General features: G+C 31.2%; 1 protein-coding gene across 2 annotated transcripts; it reads left to right on the top strand.

The window, feature by feature from the left end:
- Nucleotides 1–1004: 1004 nt before the first annotated feature.
- LOC140440007 (peritrophin-1-like) lies at nt 1005–21679 on the top strand. Of its 2 annotated transcripts, none has more exons than XM_072530234.1 (9): nt 1005–1126; nt 10221–10259; nt 11696–11878; nt 12586–12609; nt 14777–14818; nt 16388–16570; nt 18019–18036; nt 18985–19014; nt 21381–21679. In XM_072530234.1, the coding sequence occupies exons 1-9, from the start codon at nt 1120–1122 to the stop codon at nt 21569–21571; spliced, it is 717 nt and encodes a 238-aa protein (XP_072386335.1). In that variant the 5' UTR covers nt 1005–1119; the 3' UTR covers nt 21572–21679. The 2 variants fall into 2 exon arrangements, with proteins under 2 accessions (XP_072386335.1, XP_072386337.1); XM_072530236.1 differs by lacking the exon at nt 1005–1126 and adding an exon at nt 5479–5577.
- The last annotated feature ends 1341 nt before the right edge of the window (nt 21680–23020 follow it).

Here is a 23020-nt window from a genome sequence, read left to right as displayed (position 1 = left end):
AATAAAGATAACTATCATTTATATCTTTGAAAGCGGTCTTTGGATATAGAGATCGAAACGTCAGTAAAAACTTGTAAATAAATATATTGTGGCCTATTTCGAACATTAATATTTGAAAAATAAAATATAATTAACGTTAAAATAAAAGTAAGTGTACGTCACTGGATTTCCAAACAGCTTTCCGCATTTCTGGGCCTTTAAACGATGAATCACTCTCTCAAATAGTGAAATTATACCATACTGTCTACTTTTGAGAATCTTCTATATGCCTTTTTATTCTACAATATGTATGTACCCGAACGAACAACGTCGCGTTTAATATCTTATATCGTTTACTTGTTATATTTTCTTCTTTTTCTGTTTCTTCTTTTTATGTAGACATGACTCTGTTTTTAAATGTGCCTTCAATAAGTTGTTCCATCGTTTTCGTGGTCTTTCTACTGATAGTCTTCCTATTGGGGAACCGTGTCTTGACTCTTTACTACTCTATTTGTTGTCATTCGGCTTATGTGATCGTTCCATTTTAGTCTTCTATTTCTTATCCAGTCGTTCACCTTGCATCTACGTCGTATGTCTGTACTTCTAGCTCTGTCCCATAGTGTTTTACCATCAACTTTTCTGTCTTTGTGTTCCATCTCTGCTGTTTCTAACATCATTTTTGTTCTCTCTGAGTCAGGTCGTGTTTCTGCCGCGTATGTCATTATTGGTCTGATGACTGTTTTGTAAATTCTGCCTTTCCCGATATTTTTATTTCTCCATACTGTTATATTTTGTTGTTACTTTTTCTGGCATACTTTGTACGTAACCCTGTTACGTTTTTAGAGATTATCTTGAGTTTCAATTCTTCGAAACTATTTTAATAAATACCATAATAGGTGCTCGGAAATATACACTTCAGATATAATAATAAACAGAAAAACTCTGCTGACGATTAGATTAAAATGCATATTATTTTTTTTTTCCGGTGTTTAAGTACCTTTGATAATCTTTTGAAAAGGCTTTTACTCGTTTTTAGAAGTAGGTATTTTAGTATAAATATCATACTCCTGCTTAATTTTTAGTTTAAATAATTGGTAGCTTTGTTTTGCAAGTGAAAATTTGATTGCTTACCATCATAAAATGAACTGTAAGTAAAATTTAACATATATATCGTCGATGTATATATATATATATATATATATATATATATATATATATATATATATATATATATATATATATATATATATATATATTATATATATATACATATATATTATATACATATATATACATATATATATATATATATATATATATATATATATATATATATATATATATATATATATATATATATATATATTATATATTCCTGGATCAGTCCGCATTTTTTATTTTGCTCAAAAATATTATATTTATTATTAGCTCAGTATTCTTAAATGCATTATCCACTGTATTTTATATCACCATCATAAACTTAAGTTAATGTAGTTTAATAGTTGCCATAAGTATTTGCCATACCTATACATAGTTTTGGAGATATTTTAAATTATATTCGGAAAAGAATTATTTCATGAATAATTTTTTTTTATTTCGATTTATTTTGCTATTTGCAAATATCTTGAGACAAAACACAAAAATAATTTAAAAAGTAAAAAAAAATTGTTATTTTCATTGTAAAAGTTGTTCGAAATGATTTCTAGTATCATTAAAACCAAAAGTTGCTAGGAAGGTATCTTTCACAAATTGACAATTCAGTTTTAAATCAAATTGTTTTGACATTGTCTTGAATTTTAATTATTTTAAAACAGTCAACAACTAATGTTGAAACGGAAGAACTGGCCGACATTGTATCGACATTAGATGAATGTGATAAGAACGACATATTTACTTGTAGCAAGAGTCTATCGTGAGCGATATCCAGATTGTCAACAACCGAATAAGAGAGCATTTCAAAATGTAATGGATAGATTCAATCGCAAAGGTTCAGTGATAAGAGACTAAAGAAAAAACAAAAGAAGGTTATAACAGAAGAAACCGAAGGTTTTTCTGGCTGGTATTACCACATGCATCCATACCACATCTAGCGACACCAGGAATTGACTGCGAATGATTTTGAAAGAAGGGTAGCTTTATACGAATGTGCACAAAAACAATAATGGGACAAAGAATTTTTTTCGATTTTGTTTTATTCGGAGATGAAGCAACGTTTCACAGAAACGGGTGTATCAAACTTCCACTATTATTACACAACAAATCCGCACCACATAATTAGGAAGAGTCCAACTACGCAATAAATTAAACGTTTGGAGTATAAGAGTATACGAAGATTATTATTTAGAGTGTTTAGTAAAGTATTTACCTATTTTAGTTGAAAACGTACCACTCAACACTCAAGATCTAATTGATCGGTAGGATAGATCGCCAGAATTAAGAAAAATCGACCTGTCATATTAAAGATTTAGTGTACCGCGAACCTCCAACAACAATTGATGACATTAAAATATCAATTAATTAAACCATCTCCAAACATGTGTTGACGTTAATTGAGTCCATTTCGAAAACGTTCTACAATGAAAATAACAATTTTTTCATTTATTTTTTTTTCTGTGTTACCTTCAGATACTTGTAAATAGTAAAGTAAATAAAAATAATCAATTCACTTAATTCATGAAATACCCGTTTTTCCACTACAATTTAAAATATTTTCAAAAGTATTAATTGTAGCCATGGGAAATACCTAATACAAATTAAACTACATTGGCTTTAGTTTATGATGATGATATAAAATACAGGCTATTGCATTTAAAATATAGGGCATTGAATTTGTTACGATTTTCACTGAAATTTGGATATAGCTTTTTAAATTCCCTAAATAAAAAAAAATTGTATTCTTGTAACGAAGAAAAAAGCGTATTTCTTTGATCTGGTATAGTGTTGTGGAAAGCCCGATATATTTGTAAAATGTGAAGCTAACAGCTCCATTTTATAAAATTTCCCACTAGGATAAATGTGCATGATAAAATATTATTCATCTGAAATTTCTGTATTATATATATATATATATATATATATATATATATATATATATATATATATATATATATAAGGTTCTTGAACTCCTAAGTGGAGCATAGAGCTTCAGTGAAAACGCGCCATCTGGTTCTATTTTGCGCTAAGGCCTTCACCTCATTCCAAGACTTTCCTTGGCCTCTTATCTCGTCCATGATGGATCTTCTCCAAGTTTGTACTGGGCGACCTCTTTTTCTTTTCCCTTGGGGATTCCACTCTAGGGCAGTCTTTGCGATACTGGAACTATTTTTTCGGAGTGTGTGACCGATCCAACCCCACTTTCTGGACTTAATTTCATTTTGTACCCTCTTTTGTTCTGTCAGGTGTAGCAGATCTTCGTTTCTGATGGTGTTAGGCCAGAATATACGAACAATTCTTCGTAGACATTTGTTAACAAAGACGTGCAGTTTGTCTGTAAGGGTGTTTGTCACTTTCCAGGTTTCACATCCGTAGAGTAGAACAGACATGACATTTGATCGGAATATTCGGATCTTTATCCTTGTAGTATAGGTACTCGCCAGATCTCCAAACAGGGTTGAGCGTGCTGAAAGCTTGTTAGGCTTTTCGTATCCTCATACGAATATCGTCTTCTGTACCTCCGTTTTCTGTTATGACACTTCCAAGATACGTAAAGTTTTCCACATTTTCAATCTGCTTATTGTCGATAGTAAATAACGTGTTGTTCCTTGCATTTATTCTCATGGACTTGGTTTTACTAATATTGATTTTTAAACCTATTTTATTGGCTTCAGTGGAAAGTATTTCCAATTGGTAAGCCAGATCTTGGAACCTTTGACCTAATAGGCAGATATCGTCCGCGTATTCTAGATCGCTTAGGCGTGTGGTTAACGTCCATTGTATCCCTCTTGTGTCGGAATCTAGTTTGGAGAGAACATAGTCTATAGCTATGTTAAAAAGAAACGGAGAAAGCACGCATCCCTGTCTAACTCCAGTAAGTACGTCGAATTCGTCACTGTTGATCCCATTGTGTGTTACCCTGCATTTCGCATCAGTATATAGTGACTTTATAATAGAAATTATTTTTTGCGGGATGTTTCTTAGCTCTAAAATTTTCCATACAGCAGCGTGAGACAAGCTATCAAAGGCACGTTCAAAATCAACAAAAACCATGTATAGATGTGTGTTCCATTCAACCGATTGTTCCATTATTACCCTCACAGTATTAATGTGGTCTATGCAGGAGGATTCTGGTCTAAAGCATGCTTGATTAGCTCGAAACTCAACCTTGTTTGTTATTCTTTTTAGTATGATGGTCGTGAAAATTTTATTTATGACAGTAAGCAAGGTTATTCTGAAATTTCTGTGATAAATGTAGAATATAGATCCATGAACTTATATATTTAATCAAATACCTTTCTACTATATAATGGTGTAAGGCTTAATCTACTACTCAACAAATTTCTTCTATTCTTTGCGGTTTCGTGTCAACATCTTTGCGTCTGTCCATGTCACATGGATTGTTTTTTTTTGCTTCTTATACCACTCTCACTGATTTGGTATCTTCCATCCGGTGTAAATGACCCACCAACTCAGCTGTCTCTGTTCTATAAACTCCAATGTGAATTATACTTTCAGTAGTTCGTTCCTTATATCTGTGTTCCTTATTCTATCCATTTTGGATCCATTTGGATCCATTTTGGTAGCGTCTTTGACTCTTCTTAAAACTGCTTCTCTGTAGCCTGTATCTTACTCTTTTGCCGTTCCATTATAATCTATTATTCACTGCTAAAAGTCAGAACAGATCTATAAACTGATTTCAAAACATCAATTTTTGTATTCCGTGATATTTCTTCTCTGCACATAAATTTTTTATTTATTGTATGTTACAGTTGTATCTCTACTCTGCTATTGATTTCTGCTTCTAGAGATCCTGTTTCTTCTATAATTATTTTTACTACATCTTTGCGTCTGTCCATGTCACATGGATTGTTTTTTTTTTGCTTCTTATACCACTCTCACTGATATGGTATCTTTCATCCGGTGTAAATGACTCACCAACTCAGCTGTCTCTGTTCTATAAACTACAATGAATGAACGATACTTTCAGTAGTTCGTTCCTTATATCTGTGTTCCTTATTCTATCCACTTGGGATCCATTTGGATCCATTTTGGTAGCGTCTTTGACTCTTCTTAAAACTTCCTCTCTATAGCCTGTATCTTACTCTTTTGCCATTCAATTATAACCAATTATTCACTGCTAAAAGTCAGAACAGATCTATAAACGGATTTCAAAACATTAATTTTTGTATTCCGTGATATTTCTTCTCTGCACATAAATTTTTTATTCATTGTATGTTATAGTTGTATCTCTACTCTGCTATTGATTTCTGCTTCTACACCTCATTCAAATTCGACGTGCAGTAAAAGTAAACAAAACCAGGCTATGCTACGTAAGACTCCATAGGCGTGCGGTTTTGCTTTCATATTTCCTATCAAATTAATAAAACAGTATGTACAATTAAAGATTTGTTTACTATGAACACCGAAGATAAAATATACAATGTAAGTATTATTTTCAAGGAAATTCAAAATTAGCTTCACTACTGTAAAATAAAAAGAAACTTATGGTTTGACAAAAATAATAAAGCAGTAATTGCAACGTTGTTTTGACACTTAAACGATCGAAATCGAAACATCAAATACACTTATTTTTTAAAGTAAATTGTGTGTTAGTTCGCCTCAAAAGAAGTAACTTATTATTATGTTTTCAGTTTTTATTTGAAAAACAATAAAACTCACGTGATCCAGATTACAAATGTTACCAGAAATTTAAATCTCATTTTATATAAATTTCGTAAATTTGAATACAGATATACCTTAACTTAAAATGTTTTCATAAACGAAAATTTTGTATTAAAAAAAAAATAAGGTGCACTTGGAGAAGTGCCGCCAGAAGTAAAAACTTCTTAAATTGCGTTGAAATTATGAGTATTAATATCTAAGAGCTTTCGGTTTAAACGGGGCTGCCAGTCATGAACTGAGCTCTTAATCGCACCCCATTCGTTTTTTAAGGAAAACGAAGTTTCAAACAAAAACCTATGCAAATGTCCGAGAAAATCATTCGTCAAAAATAAAAACATTCTACATATCTGACTAATAAATAAAACAAAAAACTCACAGTGTAAATTAATATTTTATTCATAATCAGAGTCTGACGTGCTGCTCTCATTAACTACGTTAATTATCAGTGGTTCAACTTGAGTCTCAATGATATTGTCAAGATCCCACATCTTTTGTTCGATTTTCTGCTGAACATGCTGTATACATTTAATAATTTAATACGAAAGCAAAACCGTATGCCAAATTTTGATTTATTGACTAAGAAGGCTTCTGGCTGAGTACAAAATAAACAACTGATCAAATCCTATAACGCGATATAGAAAATGAAAGGGAAGGATATAACGAATATATTAAGATAGAAAATCAATTACATATCTTAATAGATTCGTTATATCGTCCCTTTTCATTTGCTATGTCGCAAGTTAGGTTTCGATCAGTTGTTTATTTTGAACTTAGCCAGAGGCCTTCCTTAAGTCAATAAATCAAAATTTGTCTATAGTAAATTTATTTTCATTCATAGTGCCTTATGATATCTCGTACATAACTATACGTTCTATATAATCAAGATCCTGTGTAGTGCCATTTTGGTAGTCGCCATGTTTTTTTCTATCTTAATATATTCGTTATATACTCCCCGTTTAATAATTATCGACAACCGAGTTGAAGAAAGCGGATATTCAAAAGTGGCTGCGATCAAAAGTTTTGACAATTCAGTTCTAAAAGTCGAGCTTTTGACTATTGTGAATAAACATAAAAAAATACACTATTGTTAGCATATTGTAGATGAAATGGGTAAAGAAAAAAGAAGGTATTCACAGGCACTCGAGGTAGATTCTAAGTAAAATATTACCCAAGTTACACTTTGAGTTTTTTGTTTTATTTATTACTCAGATATGTTGAATGTTTTTATTTTTGACAAGATTTTTCTGACCTTTGCATAGGTTTTTGCTTTGAAATTTTGTTTTCCTTAAACCAACGAATGGAGTGCCATTAAGAGCTCAGTTCACGAGTGGCAACTCCGTTTCAACCTTAAATATTACGTTAAAAACATTTTTACACATTTAATGTAATTGTATTTTAATTCCGTGCATTACAATAACGGATTCACGTTATTATGTTGTTGTAAAACCTCATTCTAACATGTTTATTCAGTTATTTTCAGTTCTGTTATTCCTGTGAACGACTTATGCTACGATGTCTACTTCATATTTTCATATGTATTTCATAATACAGGAAAATATAGGTTTATACATCGTTAAAATCATGATGTGGGAGTGCCCCTCGTAACAATCATACTGTTGACGGTTTATTTATACTTACCGCAGCTCTATCTTGTATTTAGTGTAGAAATGTTTAGAAAGGTTTTCGAAGCCCCGCCCATTGTAACGTCAGAGGTGAGGTAGTCCATTAATAAACACAACTGACCGTTTCCACTAAACAGACTCAAAGTTTCAAAAACTCGGGACTCGAAAAACAAAACGAACTGTTTCAAAACACGCCAGTCTTTAGTAAAGTTTGTGAAAAGTTGCTATTTTGTTTTATTGGATACGAGTTTGTGTTTTGTTTTGTTTTTATTTTGTCCGTTTGGTGGGAAACCGCCATTAGATATTACATTTAATTTTAAAACAATTTTTACATATTTAATTTAATTTTATTAATTCAATGCATTACAATAACGAATTCGCATATTATGTTGTTGGAAAACCACATTCTAACATTTATTAATTTAATTTTATCTTTGTTATTCTTCTGATCATAAAATATAAATGATAACATTTATTATAAATATAAATGAATAAATTCAAGCACTGTAATTCCCTGACGCACGCCCTGGCTAAAATATTATCACTAGAACAACAGTGGTCCAATTAAGTTATAGCAATTCTTCCGCGTACAAGGACTACTAAATGATATGGTATGCTGAGTTTCGTATACGATGTCTATTTATATAGTTTATGAGGTGGATATTATGTACGTTGATACATTGTAAATCGTGATTTGGGAGTGCTCCTCGTAATATTCATAATGTTGATAACGTGTGTTGGTTTGTTTACTGCTACTGCATCTTTAAGATAAATTTGGTGTAGAGATCCTGCTTCTATAATTATTCCTGCGTATGTAAAAGTTTTAACTTGTTATATTTTGTTCCTTCAATTTCTATATTAATTTCTTTTTTTTCCCTTTCTGCATAACTTTTGTTTTGTTAACATTTATCTTCATACCGTTATTAGTGAATACTTCTTTCCATATTTCCAAATTATTCTGAAGTTCTTTTTCAGGTTTTGCAATTAGCACCCAATCGTCAGCAACACTCCTTCCGAGATTTCTTATCTTTGCAGATTTCTATATCCTAGTTAAAAATATTCAACTCTTTACTCCTTGTGTGTTTCCTAATAATTTTGTCCATAAATATTATAAATAGTGTTGGGCTAAGTGCTTCTCCCTGTCTTAAACCTCCTTTTATTGTAAACATATTTTATGTTGAATTATTACTAATTACAGCAGTGTTATTCTAATTGTATATTTTTGTATCATTCTTAGTAACTTTTTATCCATTCCCCTTTCTCTAAGTTTTTTCTATAGTTTCTGTCTCTGTACTTTATCGAAAGCTTTTTTTATGTCAAGGAACGCAATGTATATTTTCTTTTTCTCTTGCAGCGCTTTTTGTGTTATCTGTTTTAAAGTAAATATATTATCCTATACATCTCTAATGTGTATTCTGTCACTATTCTTAATCTTTTGTTTACTATTTTTTTAAGAGTTTCATACATATATATAACAACGTAAATCCTCCTTAGTTATTACATTTTCTCCTCTCTCCTTTTTTCTATATGGATACTATGTATTAGTAATACTTTTCAATCTACCGGAATGTCTTCATATTTCCATACATTATTTATTACTTTTAGTAATATTTGTTCTCCATTTTTTCCCATATTTTTTATAATTTCTTCCGTTATTCTATTCACTCCAGTTACTTTTCCATATTTCAACGTTTTTATTTCTCCTTCTAGTTCTTTCTCGTTTACTGAGTTTCCTTTGTTATCTTCCAATATGTTAATTTGTTCTTCATTTAAGATCCTGTGTATGAGTGATAATAATGAATATAATATTAGAATAATGAAATAATTTTAGAATGAATGATAATTTTTTTTTTGTACTCTAATCTATGAATTGCGCATCATTTTTGTTATATTTTTTTTTTGTCAATTGCAGTTATAGATATCTCTATCACTACCACTTCAGATATTTTGTACTGATTTAATAATTAAAATTAAAGTTTATTTTATAGTAACCATCTCAATGTATTAGATTTGATAATATTTATTAGATTTTATGTTTCTGCTTTGTTTGTGGCCACTTTTATACAGACAATGTCAATATTACACCTTCTTTTTTAATCCATATTTATCCATCCTTAGATATAGATCTCAGCCAAGTTCCTCCACTGATTTCTATCATATAATTTGTTGAAAAGGTCTGGTAATGTCGGAAGTCATGGAAAAACGGTTACGTTAGCTTTAAGGGAAAACCGTAAACTCTCCAGTATACTGTAACGGCTTCCCAGCCAGAAGTTCTAAATGTATCTTTGGGCGTATATGTATCTTTCCAGAAATACTAGATAGGACCTACTTCTATGTATAATGGCACCTCAAACCCTAAGTTTTTTCATAAGTTATCCGGTACATAAGTCCACTATCTCAAGTTCCATACACCATTCAAGTTCTTGACCTTTTTAATAAATACAACGCGGTGCCATTCCTGATTCCACTCGTGTCATTCTTGGCACCTACCACCTTAGTCTTACTTCCTTATTATTTTGGTGAACAGTAAGGTAAGCTTGGTAGGTAGTATTTAAGTTTGAGGGACCTTATTCACTGATCTGGTCTTTCCGAATAAATAAAAATGGTGTTTTTTATTTTTATAATGTATTACGTTAATATATATATATATATATATATATATATATATATATATATATATATATATATATATATATATATATTATTCGTGATTTGGTTTCAACAATAATCAATTGAGTGTAAAGGTTAATAAGATGTTGTAAAGGTACCTTTATTTTTCAGATTTCCTTACGTTATGCTTTATTGGACTAGCCGCTGGTAGTAAGTATTTTTTCAATTAATAACAAAAATATTTAGATCGCGTATATCACCATAAAAATTGTGATTGCTTATACATTTTGGATACAGTTAAAGAAATACTATTAGTAATATTGTTACCGTTACGCCCTTCCAATATGACGATTATATTTTCACAATCTTTTTCTTCTTTACGTGCCATTCCCGCGACGGACATTGGCAATCATCTTGACTATTCTGATTTTAGATGCTGCAACTCTGAATAGTTCCATTTATGTGCATCCGTACCATTCCCTTAAGTTACGCAACCATGAGATTCTTCTCCTTCTCACACTTAATTCCTACACTTAACTCAATTAATTGAAGTATGTTGTGTCTTTCATTACGCATAACATGGCCCAGGTACTGCAGCTTTCGTGTCTTGATGGTTTACAATGTTTCCATTCTTCTGTTGACTCTTCTCATGACTTCGTTGTTTGTTACATGCTTGGTCCATATGTTAAATGCTAAATAATAGTTTAAATGCTTCCAAATTTTTAGTACCTAGACGATGCGTTAAGTGTCCATGCTTCTATCCCTTAAAGCAGAGATTTTCACAATAAAGAATTAATATTCAGTCTGATACAAAGTCACTTCTACTTTCACAAGTTTTGATACTAGGATTTTGACAACGTTGTAATGATGGCTAAAGACGGAATCAGATAGCTCGTGGAATGGCGCTGTTTGCTGGTTTACGTCGGCAAAGAGGCAAAGATTACGAACCCATCAAACACAAAGTACAAATGGGACTACTAGAACACAAAATTGAACTATTGTCAAAGCGTAAACCTTCGATTATTAGTATTTCTTGGGTTTAGGTTCAATAAGTAACATTAAATTTGGAACTAAATTTTATTGTGCCATTGAAATCAAAGTTTCGGTAGGTAACCCTTGCCTTTGTCAAGATTCTAAAATGTACCGGGAGGTCCAATAAGCCGATTTCTCGGCTATATAGCAAAAACTATTCATGTTATTCATGAGAAAAAATTCCTTAGTAAAAGTGGCCAAGAGAAATCGCTGGAAATAACTTTCAAGTTTCTGGGTTAACCGTTAGGGGGCGTAACCTGTGAGGAAAAATTTGAAAACCAGTTTTTTGTGAAATATGCCCACTTATACCAAGTGTTTATATATATATATATATATATATATATATATATATATATATATATATTCTTATATTATATATATATATATATATATATATATATATATATATATATATAATATATATATTATATATATATATATATATATATATATATATATATATATATATATATATATATTCTTATATTATATATATATATATATATATATATATATATATATATATATATGTATGAATATTTATAGTTTGTTGGTTTTTTAGTTATCCGTAAAATTACTTTGTCATGACAAAATATTTTTTTATTTTGTTGTAGCTGCTGTACTAGCTGTTGAATGTCCTCTACCGGGAAATGAAGCAACTTTCTATCCAGATCCAGTTAATTGCTCCGAGTATATTGAGTGTTATGCTGGAAAAGCAAGTATAATGGAATGTCCACCAGATCTATGGTGGAACCAAGAAAAACAATATTGTGATTACAAATCGAATGTTGACTGCAGTAAGTATTAAAATATGCTCAAAATAACCTCTAATATTAATATTGACAAGTTTCTTATCAATAAATAGACTTAAAACCTCAAATAAAACTTTCTTATAATCTAGTGATTTTAAACCATATTTCTTCTTCTTCTTATCTCCGTTACGGAGGTCGGCAATCATCATAGATATTCGGACTTTAAAAACGGCTGCTCTGAAAAGTTAAATTGATGTATAGCCGTACCATTCTCTCAGGTTGCACAGCCATGATATTTTATATCTCCCTATGCTTCTTCTTTTTCCTTGGATCTTTCTCTGCATAATCAGTTGGAGCAAGTTGTATCCACATGTAATATAGGTCCGATTTATTCCAATTTTCTTGTTTTAATTGTATTTAAGATGTCCATTTCTTTATGCCTATTCTATCCTTCCTATCTTTAAGGAAACCTAAATATTTTTTCTATCTTAATATTTTCATCACCATATTCGTCATTGTCTATCCTCGTTTTAAATTTTAAGGATACAATATTATATTTAAGAGAAATTTTCAAATATTTTTCAAGCGAGATGTCTTCATTTTGTTTATTTCTTGTATGCTTCTTAAAATCTTTTGAAATTTTCACCGGAATCAAGGGATTATTTTCTTATTAACTATCAAAAATATGAAGGAAAATTATCAACTAAACTATACTATTACTACTGTACTGACTACATACTTTCTTTTTTCAGAAATCGATCCATCAGCTCCAACAGGTAAGTTAATATTTCCCAAGATAAGTGTAATTGCTTCCTTTAAATTTTTTACTAAAGTTCGGATTATCAAATAAATATAAAAAATATACAAAGTAGTTTGATAAAGTGGATAAATAAAGAAAGAGATTCCTAAGAGTTACATGGCGACATTTTTTCACGAAACCTCTCCTTTCTTTTCTTCTTCAAGTGCCTATCCGTTTCGGATGTTATTCTGTATTTTGCAAACTGCTGCTCTGAAAAGATTTGTGGTTCTTGTGTTGAACCACTTATGTAGATTTTTCAGCCAGGAAATCCTTTGTCTTCCTGGTCCTCGTGTTCCTTCTACTTTTCCTTGTAAAATTAATTGCAGCAACCTTCCTATTTTGCTGTTCCTCATGATGTGACCGAGGTATTCGATTTTAGCTGTTTTTATTGTGGACCTCTCCAGTGAACTCTATTTTTGCCTGGTGATTTGATTTCAAGCCAGGATTTTCCCAGTTCTTTCCCTTTGTCCAGTATTGTCCTTTTCCAAATTTTTTTAGGTCGGCTTTGAGGATTACAATCCAGCGCTGTGCTGGCAATGTTATCTGGGAGTCTACGGAGTGTGTTGGATTTTCTTCGCCTTATTTGGTTTATCACATTTTCTTTGTTGGTTTGGTTCCATAAATTTTCATTCGAAATTCAATTAGGCCAAAATATACGAAGGATTTTTGGTGACACTTAGACATTATGAGCCTTAATCAATCATTTCTGTATAGCAATCTCTGTACCAACATTACAGTCAATTTATAAATTTATGTTCAGTTACAGTTAATATCTGGAGCAACCTTTGATTCTTCTTTTAATCTTTTTAGTAATCTTGTTACTTGGTGTTGCATGTTCGGTTTTGTGTGTGCTAAGCAGCTATATCATCGGCATAGTCTATATCTTCCAGTCTGTTTGTTAATCACAGTAAATTCCTTTATTAGATAATACTTTTATTGGTACCGAGTCCATACAATGTAGTAGAGGGAATAAAACACATCCCTGTTTTACTCTGTTTAGCACAGCTATTCGGTCAGGCGTTCTGCCATTGTGTTAGACATTCTTTATCACTGTAGAGTTCTTTGATAACATTTACTTTTTTTTTCTGTAGTGCTTTGCATACGATCATATGTGTAAGCATTTCGAAAGCTCTCGTAAAGTCCACAATAAATATGAAGCGTAACGGAGAGCTGAATTCCTGCGACTGTTCTACGGTTACTCTGAGTATGGTAATTTCGTTTATGCGTGATCGGTTTGGTTTGGAGCCAGCTTATTTCTTCCTTAACATTGGTTTTCACTGTCTGTCAGCTGGTTGTGACAGACAGTGTGACAGAACATGGCAATTCTGATCTTGTTTGCGGCGCTTCTGAATAGTTCGACAGATGTGAGCCCGAATTTATATTTGTTAAATTTCCCATTTTCCATTCTTTGGGGAACTTTTCCTGTCCTCAGACCATCCGCAAGAGTAGTTTGATTAAGTTTGTTGTGTGCTTGGACATGCGTTTAATAACTCTGGTGGAATATTTTTAGGGCGGCTGCTTCGTGCGCTTTCAGTTTTTCTATGACCATTAAGCTAAAAAGTGGTTGCTCTAGTCATAAAAATAGTAACGAAGTTTAACTAAGACCGAAGGAGGTCAAACCAGCAAGTTTAAGTGACGCAGCGTTAAAATATTCGCTAAAAGAAGACCTTCATCGAAATGAGAGTCGAGAGTAGGCTCTAAAGCACATCCAGAAAATCACAAATGTTTGAAACGCAAGTAAAAGATCTAAAAGGTTAGTTCTGAGGAAACATTCCAGAAACGCAGCCAAGAAAACAGGCATTGGAACCAGCGAAACAATCACTGGTTCCGATGTAAAGTAAAGCAACGAATACATCAACTGCTGTTAGAAAAAGTGAGTGTTTGAAGTGTTTATTTGCGTGCATGGAGATCGACCGAGTTACATACCTTTTTTATTTACATTTAAAACGGAGAACATCGTCTAAATAAGTGGTAATACAGAAAGTATTTTGTTCGGTTTTTCACCCGAAATAAAAATGTAAGAACATTTCTAATGCACAGCGGTAATTTTATTTACAAAGCAATTGTTGTAACTACTCCGCCGATTATAAATTGTTTCATTTTATTTAGTTCTAATCAATACAAGTTTAATTTTTTTATTGCAGAGGCTCCACGTACAAGAGCTACGGAGGCTACTAGACCATCAGGTAATTTGAATACATTTAAAAATAAAAGTAATTACTTTCTTACTAAAGATAGATTTACATCTAGGCCATGCAAGTGTCATGCTATGTAAGTCCATCTTGCATGGCATATCTCTTACCTAGCCTGATCTGTTTACATCAAGAGCTATTTTTGAGATACCACTTTCACTGTTGCCAACAGAAGAAATATATCAAAACATTAACTAGATATTTCACCAGCATTAAATATATGCAAATATAAATCATAAATTATTACATCCAATAAATAACAATCACACTTACACAATAAGGTTAAGTTTTATTCTACAATTTTTTTTATATTGGAAACATGAATTTTGACGATAAATTACATCAAAATAGCATGAAAAATAGAACACGTTCTAATCTTTCGTCTAGCACAGATATTGCTTGGAAGTATCCCATGGGCATGGACAGTTACATAATCTGTCTTGCATAGCATGAAAATTACATAATGTAAAGTAGACTTAGCACAAAACATGGAAAATCAAGCTAACTCCACAGCACAGTGAATAATAATTACTTATATACTAAGTTTCTAAGAAACGATAAAAAAGGTAGAAGTAATCAAGAAAACGAAAAGGTAATAAATTAAACTTAAAAAAGCAGAAAAGAATATGTCACAAATATAAAATACTAGCCCCAAAAACCTCGTAAGGAAAGAAATGAAATAAACATAAAAAAATTATAGAAATAATATTACAATAATATAAACATTCAAGATAAAAATATTTATGTTATTATATTTATATATGTTTATATTATGATATTTTAATACAGTCAGAGGAAAGGTTCAGTCCGGAAGATTGGATATTCGAAACTGCCAAAACATCGACGTCATAAGTGAAAATGATTTGTATAAAAATCTCAAATTAAAGTAAGCGCGGAAAATTGACCAAATTAAAATTGAATTAAATTCAGAGTTCATATGATGGATAAAACAGCTGCCTGGTTTACATTATTACAAAATTATACCAAAGCATTTGACTATTTGAAACATAGTAAAATGTTGAATATTGTAGAAAAAAAAGAACGTCTCTCAAGTCTCAGTGGCGCACCCAGGGGGGATTTGGGGTTTACCCCCCCCCCCCAAGGAAGTTATCGGTGCGCTACTGCTAAGTCTAAGAATCATTAAACAACACCGTACAAAGATGTTGGTGGTAAACCGAAATCCAAATCAACCAGTACACATAAATGTAGATGAAACAGAGATCATTTAAGTTTCTAAGTTCAAATATATGGGAGTTTGGATCGGTGAACATCTAAATTCTGAATTAAAGATTAGAATTCTAAAATAACTACAGCCAACTTCTTAAAAATACGAAGCATTTTCATGCATTTAACGGCATAAACTAGCCTCAATTTACAAAAATTGTTGCCAAATCTTCGATTGAAAAAGACGGTCAAAGAAAAATACAGAAGCAAAGAAAATTACAGATACTTAGAAACTGTAGTTAGAAGTTCTAACACAATATATAAAATAAATATAAATAAGAAGTAGATATATTATTTATATTTAGTAAAGACAACGTTTTTAAAATAATATTTTTATAGATTTTACGCCAGATCCTCATTGCCCTTATCCCTCTGACGTAATTACCTACGATTACGTTCCTGGTAATTGCTCGCAATATTACGAATGTGACCACGGACTCAGATATCTTGAAACTTGTCCTTCCAATAGATTATGGAATCATATCAAAAACTACTGTGATTTCCCTGACGAAGTTGACTGCAGTAAGTATTTGTTTTTTTTTTCCATTATTATTTTGAATAATAAAACTTTATATTTATAAAACATTATATCGTTACTGGCAGACCATAATATCTCAATACTTTTGAAAATTTTCAGATATTTTTAAATTAATCCTTCAGTTTATTTGTCCTTCAGGAGAGACACTGCAATAAGTACCCCTAAAGTATAAATCTGTAATTTTTTAAGGAAAAAAATATACTTACTTTATTTTCCATACTTCTAAAATTATTATTCGTAAAAGTAACAAAAGTAACATTTTAATAATCTTTATTAGTTTTTGTAATATACGTTATTTATTTTGTAATAACGTTAATAATTCACGACAAAATTTGCTATTTCCTCCGTCTGCGTCTTCGGAGTTAATTTCTTAACCCCAAAACAAACGAGTGACCTAATACTTATTATCGACTCTTCCGTCCTCAGCTCTTGGTTAATAAGGGGAGGATTGCTTGTCATTCGGTCGTTAAAGGCGTCAAAGCCTCATTGGTTTATTAGTGGGTGCACAGGATAATTAAAATCAGCTCATGAGCAAGAGAGGTTTAAAAGTTCCAAATTTGATGTGTATATATAAAGGTGTTCCAAGGTTAACAGTACAAAAGCAGAATTAGCAAATGTCCACATAAATCATAGAAATTGTAAACAGATTAAAAAATATATTTTCAATCAAAAATCTAATAGTGGAATGTTTCTAATAGTCTTAATCGTGGCATTTTATTGTAAAATATTGCATATGTGAGCGTGTAAAGCTTTTATTAGATATAATTGCATACCAGGTCATGGACTCAATTTTGCTGTTCTATCCAGCAAATATTAAGAAATGGTTTCTTCTAATACATGTTGGTCCTCATTTTGCTTAGAAAGCAAAATATTCTTAAAACCTCAAGATCAGAATAGAACTATTCCATTTATAAAGTTTATTTTTAAGCTCACAACACGATATCATCTTATCAACTAAACTACTAGTAACAGAGCTCCCATATATAGTTAATACATTAGTTCGAGAACTATCTGAAGTAGTCAATCTCTATTCGTCGCGTCGTTAGCTTCTCGAAGGCAGGGCGCTATTGATACAGTAGGCGCCAGTTACGAAGATCCAGCTCAAATCCTTATTTTCGTACCGATTCGATCCGAGCGCCTTATTTACATATTTATCCACGCTGTCAGTAGAGCAGCAGTAACTATTCGGTGTCGTTAATTATATAAAATGCATATCACGCCACTGTCCACCTCTTCGGATAAAGTCGGCACACGCCACATGCGCTAGGTTGGATCTTCCAATAGATTACGGATCTTCCAATAGATTACCATGAATTCAAACCAAGGTCACTTAGTATGTTGATGCAATGTATGACGAAAACTTTTTAAAGTATTCGAAAAAATATACTTTTCGAAAAATTAATTTATTATTAATTTTTAATTTTTGTTTTAGGTCGCGCTCCAGTAACAAGTAAGTATTACTGTCTTTACTTTTCACAGTAAATTCAGGTTAAAAATATCTGCCTACCCCCTTAGCAATGAGAATTTCAGCGTTGGACGTACTCTAATCATCTTAACTTTATGTATTTACGTCTTTATTAACTGGTACTCGATATTGTAACTAGACTTAATCTGATCAATTATTTCCTAATTTTATCCTTGTTGGTCACACTACTCATCTATCTATACATTTTTGTTTCAGCCACATATTATAATCGTTGCTGTTTCTTTTTAGCTGTCAGTGCTGTACACCATAGCTGATCTTTTAGTTTTATAGAATTTTCTTTTCAGTGTGATTGAAATCTTTCTAGCACATAATACATCACTCTCCTCCTTCTGTTTCCTCCATTTCGCTCTGACTATACTACGTACATATTCATCTATTTTCCTATTGCTTTGTAAAATAAGATATACATTTAAAACTATTAATTTTCATAATTGTTTCCCCACCAAAGTCATTGTCTTATTTATATTAATAAGCTATCAAGCTTTAAACTTTTTTATTAAGAGCTTGCCTCCACTGTTCCAGTTTTTTTTCTAATTTGGTTTTGGTGTTAGTATTTCCTCTTAATACCACTCAGCATACATTAAATACCAAATTTCGTTTGGTTTTCCGGAATTCGTTTTTACAACTTCTACTACGTTATCTTTTATTTTTTTATCAGCAATTATCCCAACTCTGTTCTATCTGTTACTTTCCCTAAATATTACAATTTGTATCGTTCACTTAGTTCTTTTAAAGTTCATCTAGTGCTTTCTAGTTTTTTTAATTTTAAAATATAATTAACTAATAATTAACTTGATCATATATTACATCATATCTAAATCTAGAAGATCTAACAATTATAAACATTAACATTTCAACTAAATTGTAACTTTATATCTTATTATCAATAATAATTTTACATCTTTTTTATAGCAACCACACCTGGACCTTCTACTACCCCAAGTAAGTAAAATTTGGGACAGCAAATTTACGTTTATTTTACTTTGTAATTTTACGTTGTAATAGTAACTTGGTAACCATTTATAAATCACATATTCAATACGACTAGTAGTAGTTATGCATTTCTTTAAAGTTACATTGGACGATTCAAAAATTATACCTATAAATAAAAGTAAAGCCGGCTTAAGTTATTAACATTTGTTAAAGAAATAATTAGTTTTGTAGTTCACGATAGTAGCTTCAAATGAAATATCAAACAAGGCGATGAATACAAGAACGTTAGGGAAGTGAACGCACATACTGACCACAAGATGATGATAGCAATATTAGAAAATTTTATATCAGTAGAATCAAACAATAGAAGGAAAAGGAATAAAAGAAAACAAAGAAGACTAAAAAAACAATAGTCAGTGAAAATTGGAATAAAATAAAAAACCAAACACTACAAGCAGCATATAAAATTATAGTAGTGAGAAAAAGAGCAGACCGAGCAATCAAGGAAGATACGATCAAGAAAGTGACGAAGCTAGAAGTATAAAAAAAATGAAGAAGGACTGAAATACATAAAATCTAAAAATAAGATAAAATAAATTACAAAATAGCAAGAAACAGAGCGAAACCGAGTTATAAAAAAAAAGAAAAGACAGTTAAGATTTAATTTCACGTACAGTGGGTTTGTGTATCCGCTTATACGTATTTCACCCTAAAAGGGATCTTCGGAGCGGCTATTCACAACCGCTCTGAACGTGAAAATAATCTTTCCCGTTATGACAGAAATTATTATAGTTGCTTCTAATATGACAAAAAAGATTATTTTCACGTTCAGAGCGGTTGTGAATAGTCGCTCCGATGATCCATTTTAGAGTGAAATAGGTATAAGCGGATACACAAACGCACTGTACGTGAAATCAAATCTTAACTGTCTTTTCTTTTTATTCCGATTTATTCTTTGTGAGTACGAGAAACCAATTCGCTAAGGATTTTTGCTTAGTTGAGAAGATATGCTGTGGAATGCAATTTTAAATTCGCTATGTCTCTAATAACATCTTTATCAACGTCTGTTTTGCCTTGCAATTCTTAAAAGGCACAGATTAAAGCATAAATCTGAACTTGTTTTTGAAAATTGGTTTACGGATTTAAAAAGAAATAAATATATGGATCGAAAAAGTAGCCACTAGAAGAAACCCCATTATTTAACCTGGTACTTGAGCCAATATAAGGAAGACTAACGCCAGAAATATGAAATAGGCTTAAATGAAAAGATGACAAAATATATAGAAGTAAGCAAAAAAACAAATAAACAAAAAGGAGCAAAAGACTGACAAATTTAAATTTAAAAAAGTAACGAAATTCAAATACCTGCAAGTAATCATGAGAGCAATTGGAAAGGAAGGAATTCAAGAAAAAATTGTAAAGGGAAAATAAGCTTTTAATAATAATAATAAAAGTAAACATATACAAAACACTAATAGGGCCAGTTATCACATACGCGAATAAAACAATAGTACTGAAAAAAAGACAAAGACGAAAACGCAAAAATATTTTCCATGTGGAGAAAGAAGGTTAAAAAGAAACAAATTTATACAAAAAGAGTTAGCAAATGAAAATATAGTGAGAGTAACTACATATCATCAAGAGACCAGCAAACGAGATAGTCAAAAAATTACAAGGTGGGCCCTAATTCAACGAATAAACTAAAGGACACATGGACACCAAATGAAAACATGGATATAACTAGATCAGCCCGGAAAGGCAATAAATTGTAAGTAAAACAGAAAAAAGGAGAGTAATTCACGATGGATTAGTTTATGAAGTCGGATATAGTGGTACATCCATGACGATGAATTAGTTTATATAGTGGGTGTATATTAAGTAATTGCTTTGTGACTAAGCGAAGTCAATTTCCTCATGTGTATAAAGAGTCGTTTATTATATCCAAACGGCCGTTTCACTTCGCGTCAGTAAAGATCCGACAAAAATGGAAATAAAATTGTATTTATTATATATTTTTTTTATTAATTTTTTTCTCGTACTATTATTATTTATTTCGTTATATAGAAACATTAAACATAGAGCACTGAAAACGTTTTTTAAGGAAAAATAAAGTTGCCAACTAATAAAGGACTACAGTCTAAGAAATAGATCATTATACATTTAATATAGGAGTTAATACAAAAATGCTACAAAAATTCATTTCAATAATTTCTGAACCATATTTATAGTGTGATTAAATCTTCTGAATGTGGTCAGAAACTTAGTTTTAGACAACAGATGTTTTTAAAGATTGTCGAGTTTTTCTATTAAAAATAGTAAATTCTATTTTTCCGATGAAATTATTTAAAATAAAAAATTGTTTATCTTATTTATAGATCCAGTTTGTGTTGGCCAAAAAGACGGAACTCTGTTACCAGATAAAGATGATTGCGCAAAATATTACGAATGCTTACGAGAACAGGCTATTGAATTTACATGTCCATCTGGTACCTTGTGGAATCAAGATGCACAGGATTGTGACTACCCTAGTAACGTTGATTGCAAAGTGACACCTGCAAGTTTCTAAGTTTGTATTTAGTTCTTTACTAAATATTAGAAGAAGGCAATAACTACCCCTCCAATATTTATTATTGTATATAAAAATATTACCAAAAAATAAAAATATTAACTTATACTTATGTAGTTTTATATAATAATATGATTACGTAACTAAATTTGTGTCTAAAAGCAAACAGGCAGAAGTTAATACAAAATATTGACGTTCGATAAAATATTTATCTAGAATTTTATGTACAAGTTGTAACAATCAAACACTGTAAAACTTTGTTTTCAAAAACTTCCACAAAATTTAGTATAAACTCTATCACTACAGCTGTTTCGGCTAATTGCCTTTCTCAAGTTATCTATTTTTGGCATGCGTTTACACTTTATAGTCTTTAATGAAATAGGTTGAGGAGGGGAGAACTGTTTGTCTCAAGTTGGTCATTCAGAATTATATTTGTGATTTTTAATTTGTTAATTTCCATAGATTCTAAGCTAAGATAGCTTAAGGCCTTTATTTTGAATGTGAAGAATTTTAAATTCGTCATTAAAAAAATGATTACGATCTAGAAGGTGAAGTGCTTATGTAGAATCTGTTTTTCTATTATTGAAAGCCCTTTTATGTTCTGCTATTCGTTTATTAAAATTTTTACCAGTTTGACCGATGTAAGTTTTTGGGCAGTCGCCATATTTAAGTTTGTATACACCACTGTGTAAGTGCTTTTTATTTTGGCTCTTGTTGTTTTTAATATATTTGCCTAAGTTGTTATTTGTTCTGAAAGCTGGTGTTATTCCTTTCTTTTTTATGTGTGAATGAAGTTAATTAAGTTCTATAAGAGAAATACTCACTCATAATGTTTATTTAGGTGCTGGTTTAATTTTAATATGAAAATAAGTTATAGGTAAATTTATCAATTAATATAAATACTATGTGTGTATGCAATCAAATTACGGTACCTGTGATGTTGATGGATACTTCTTCTTCTTCCTCAGTGCACTGGGCGATTCGGGAACAAAATCTCACAAGGTCACGTTGTCAGGTTAAAATACTGGAGTGTTTAGCGCGACGATTTATACAGGACTATCTCTAAACTAAGATTGAAAAATATGCGTGTCGCCCGTAGCTTGCTCCCTTAAGACTAGGGGGGGGGCTGTACAGGTCCGTATTAATTTACGATGACGAAGACATACACACACGTTAAGTAAAGAATTAAAATATAAAAATAAAATAATAAAAATTATTAATAAAAACTGAGAATATGTGGAGGGACGTAACATTCCCACCCACCAAAATGCATATTTGCATTTTTAGTCAATATAAGGCAAAGGGCATAGCTTAACCAAAGGTCGCCTAAGTTCACCTTTCGCGGTTTGTACGATAGCTACGCGAGCAATATCATCTTGACCGAAAATTAAAGTTTTAATTCGACCCATTTGCCATTGTAAGGGAGGCTTGGTCTCATTACGTATTAGT

The sequence above is a fragment of the Diabrotica undecimpunctata genome, chromosome 4 (genome assembly GCF_040954645.1).
Source record: "Diabrotica undecimpunctata isolate CICGRU chromosome 4, icDiaUnde3, whole genome shotgun sequence".
NCBI classification, from domain to species: Eukaryota; Metazoa; Arthropoda; class Insecta; order Coleoptera; family Chrysomelidae; genus Diabrotica; species Diabrotica undecimpunctata.
This window is presented reverse-complemented; position numbering and strand designations above follow the sequence as displayed.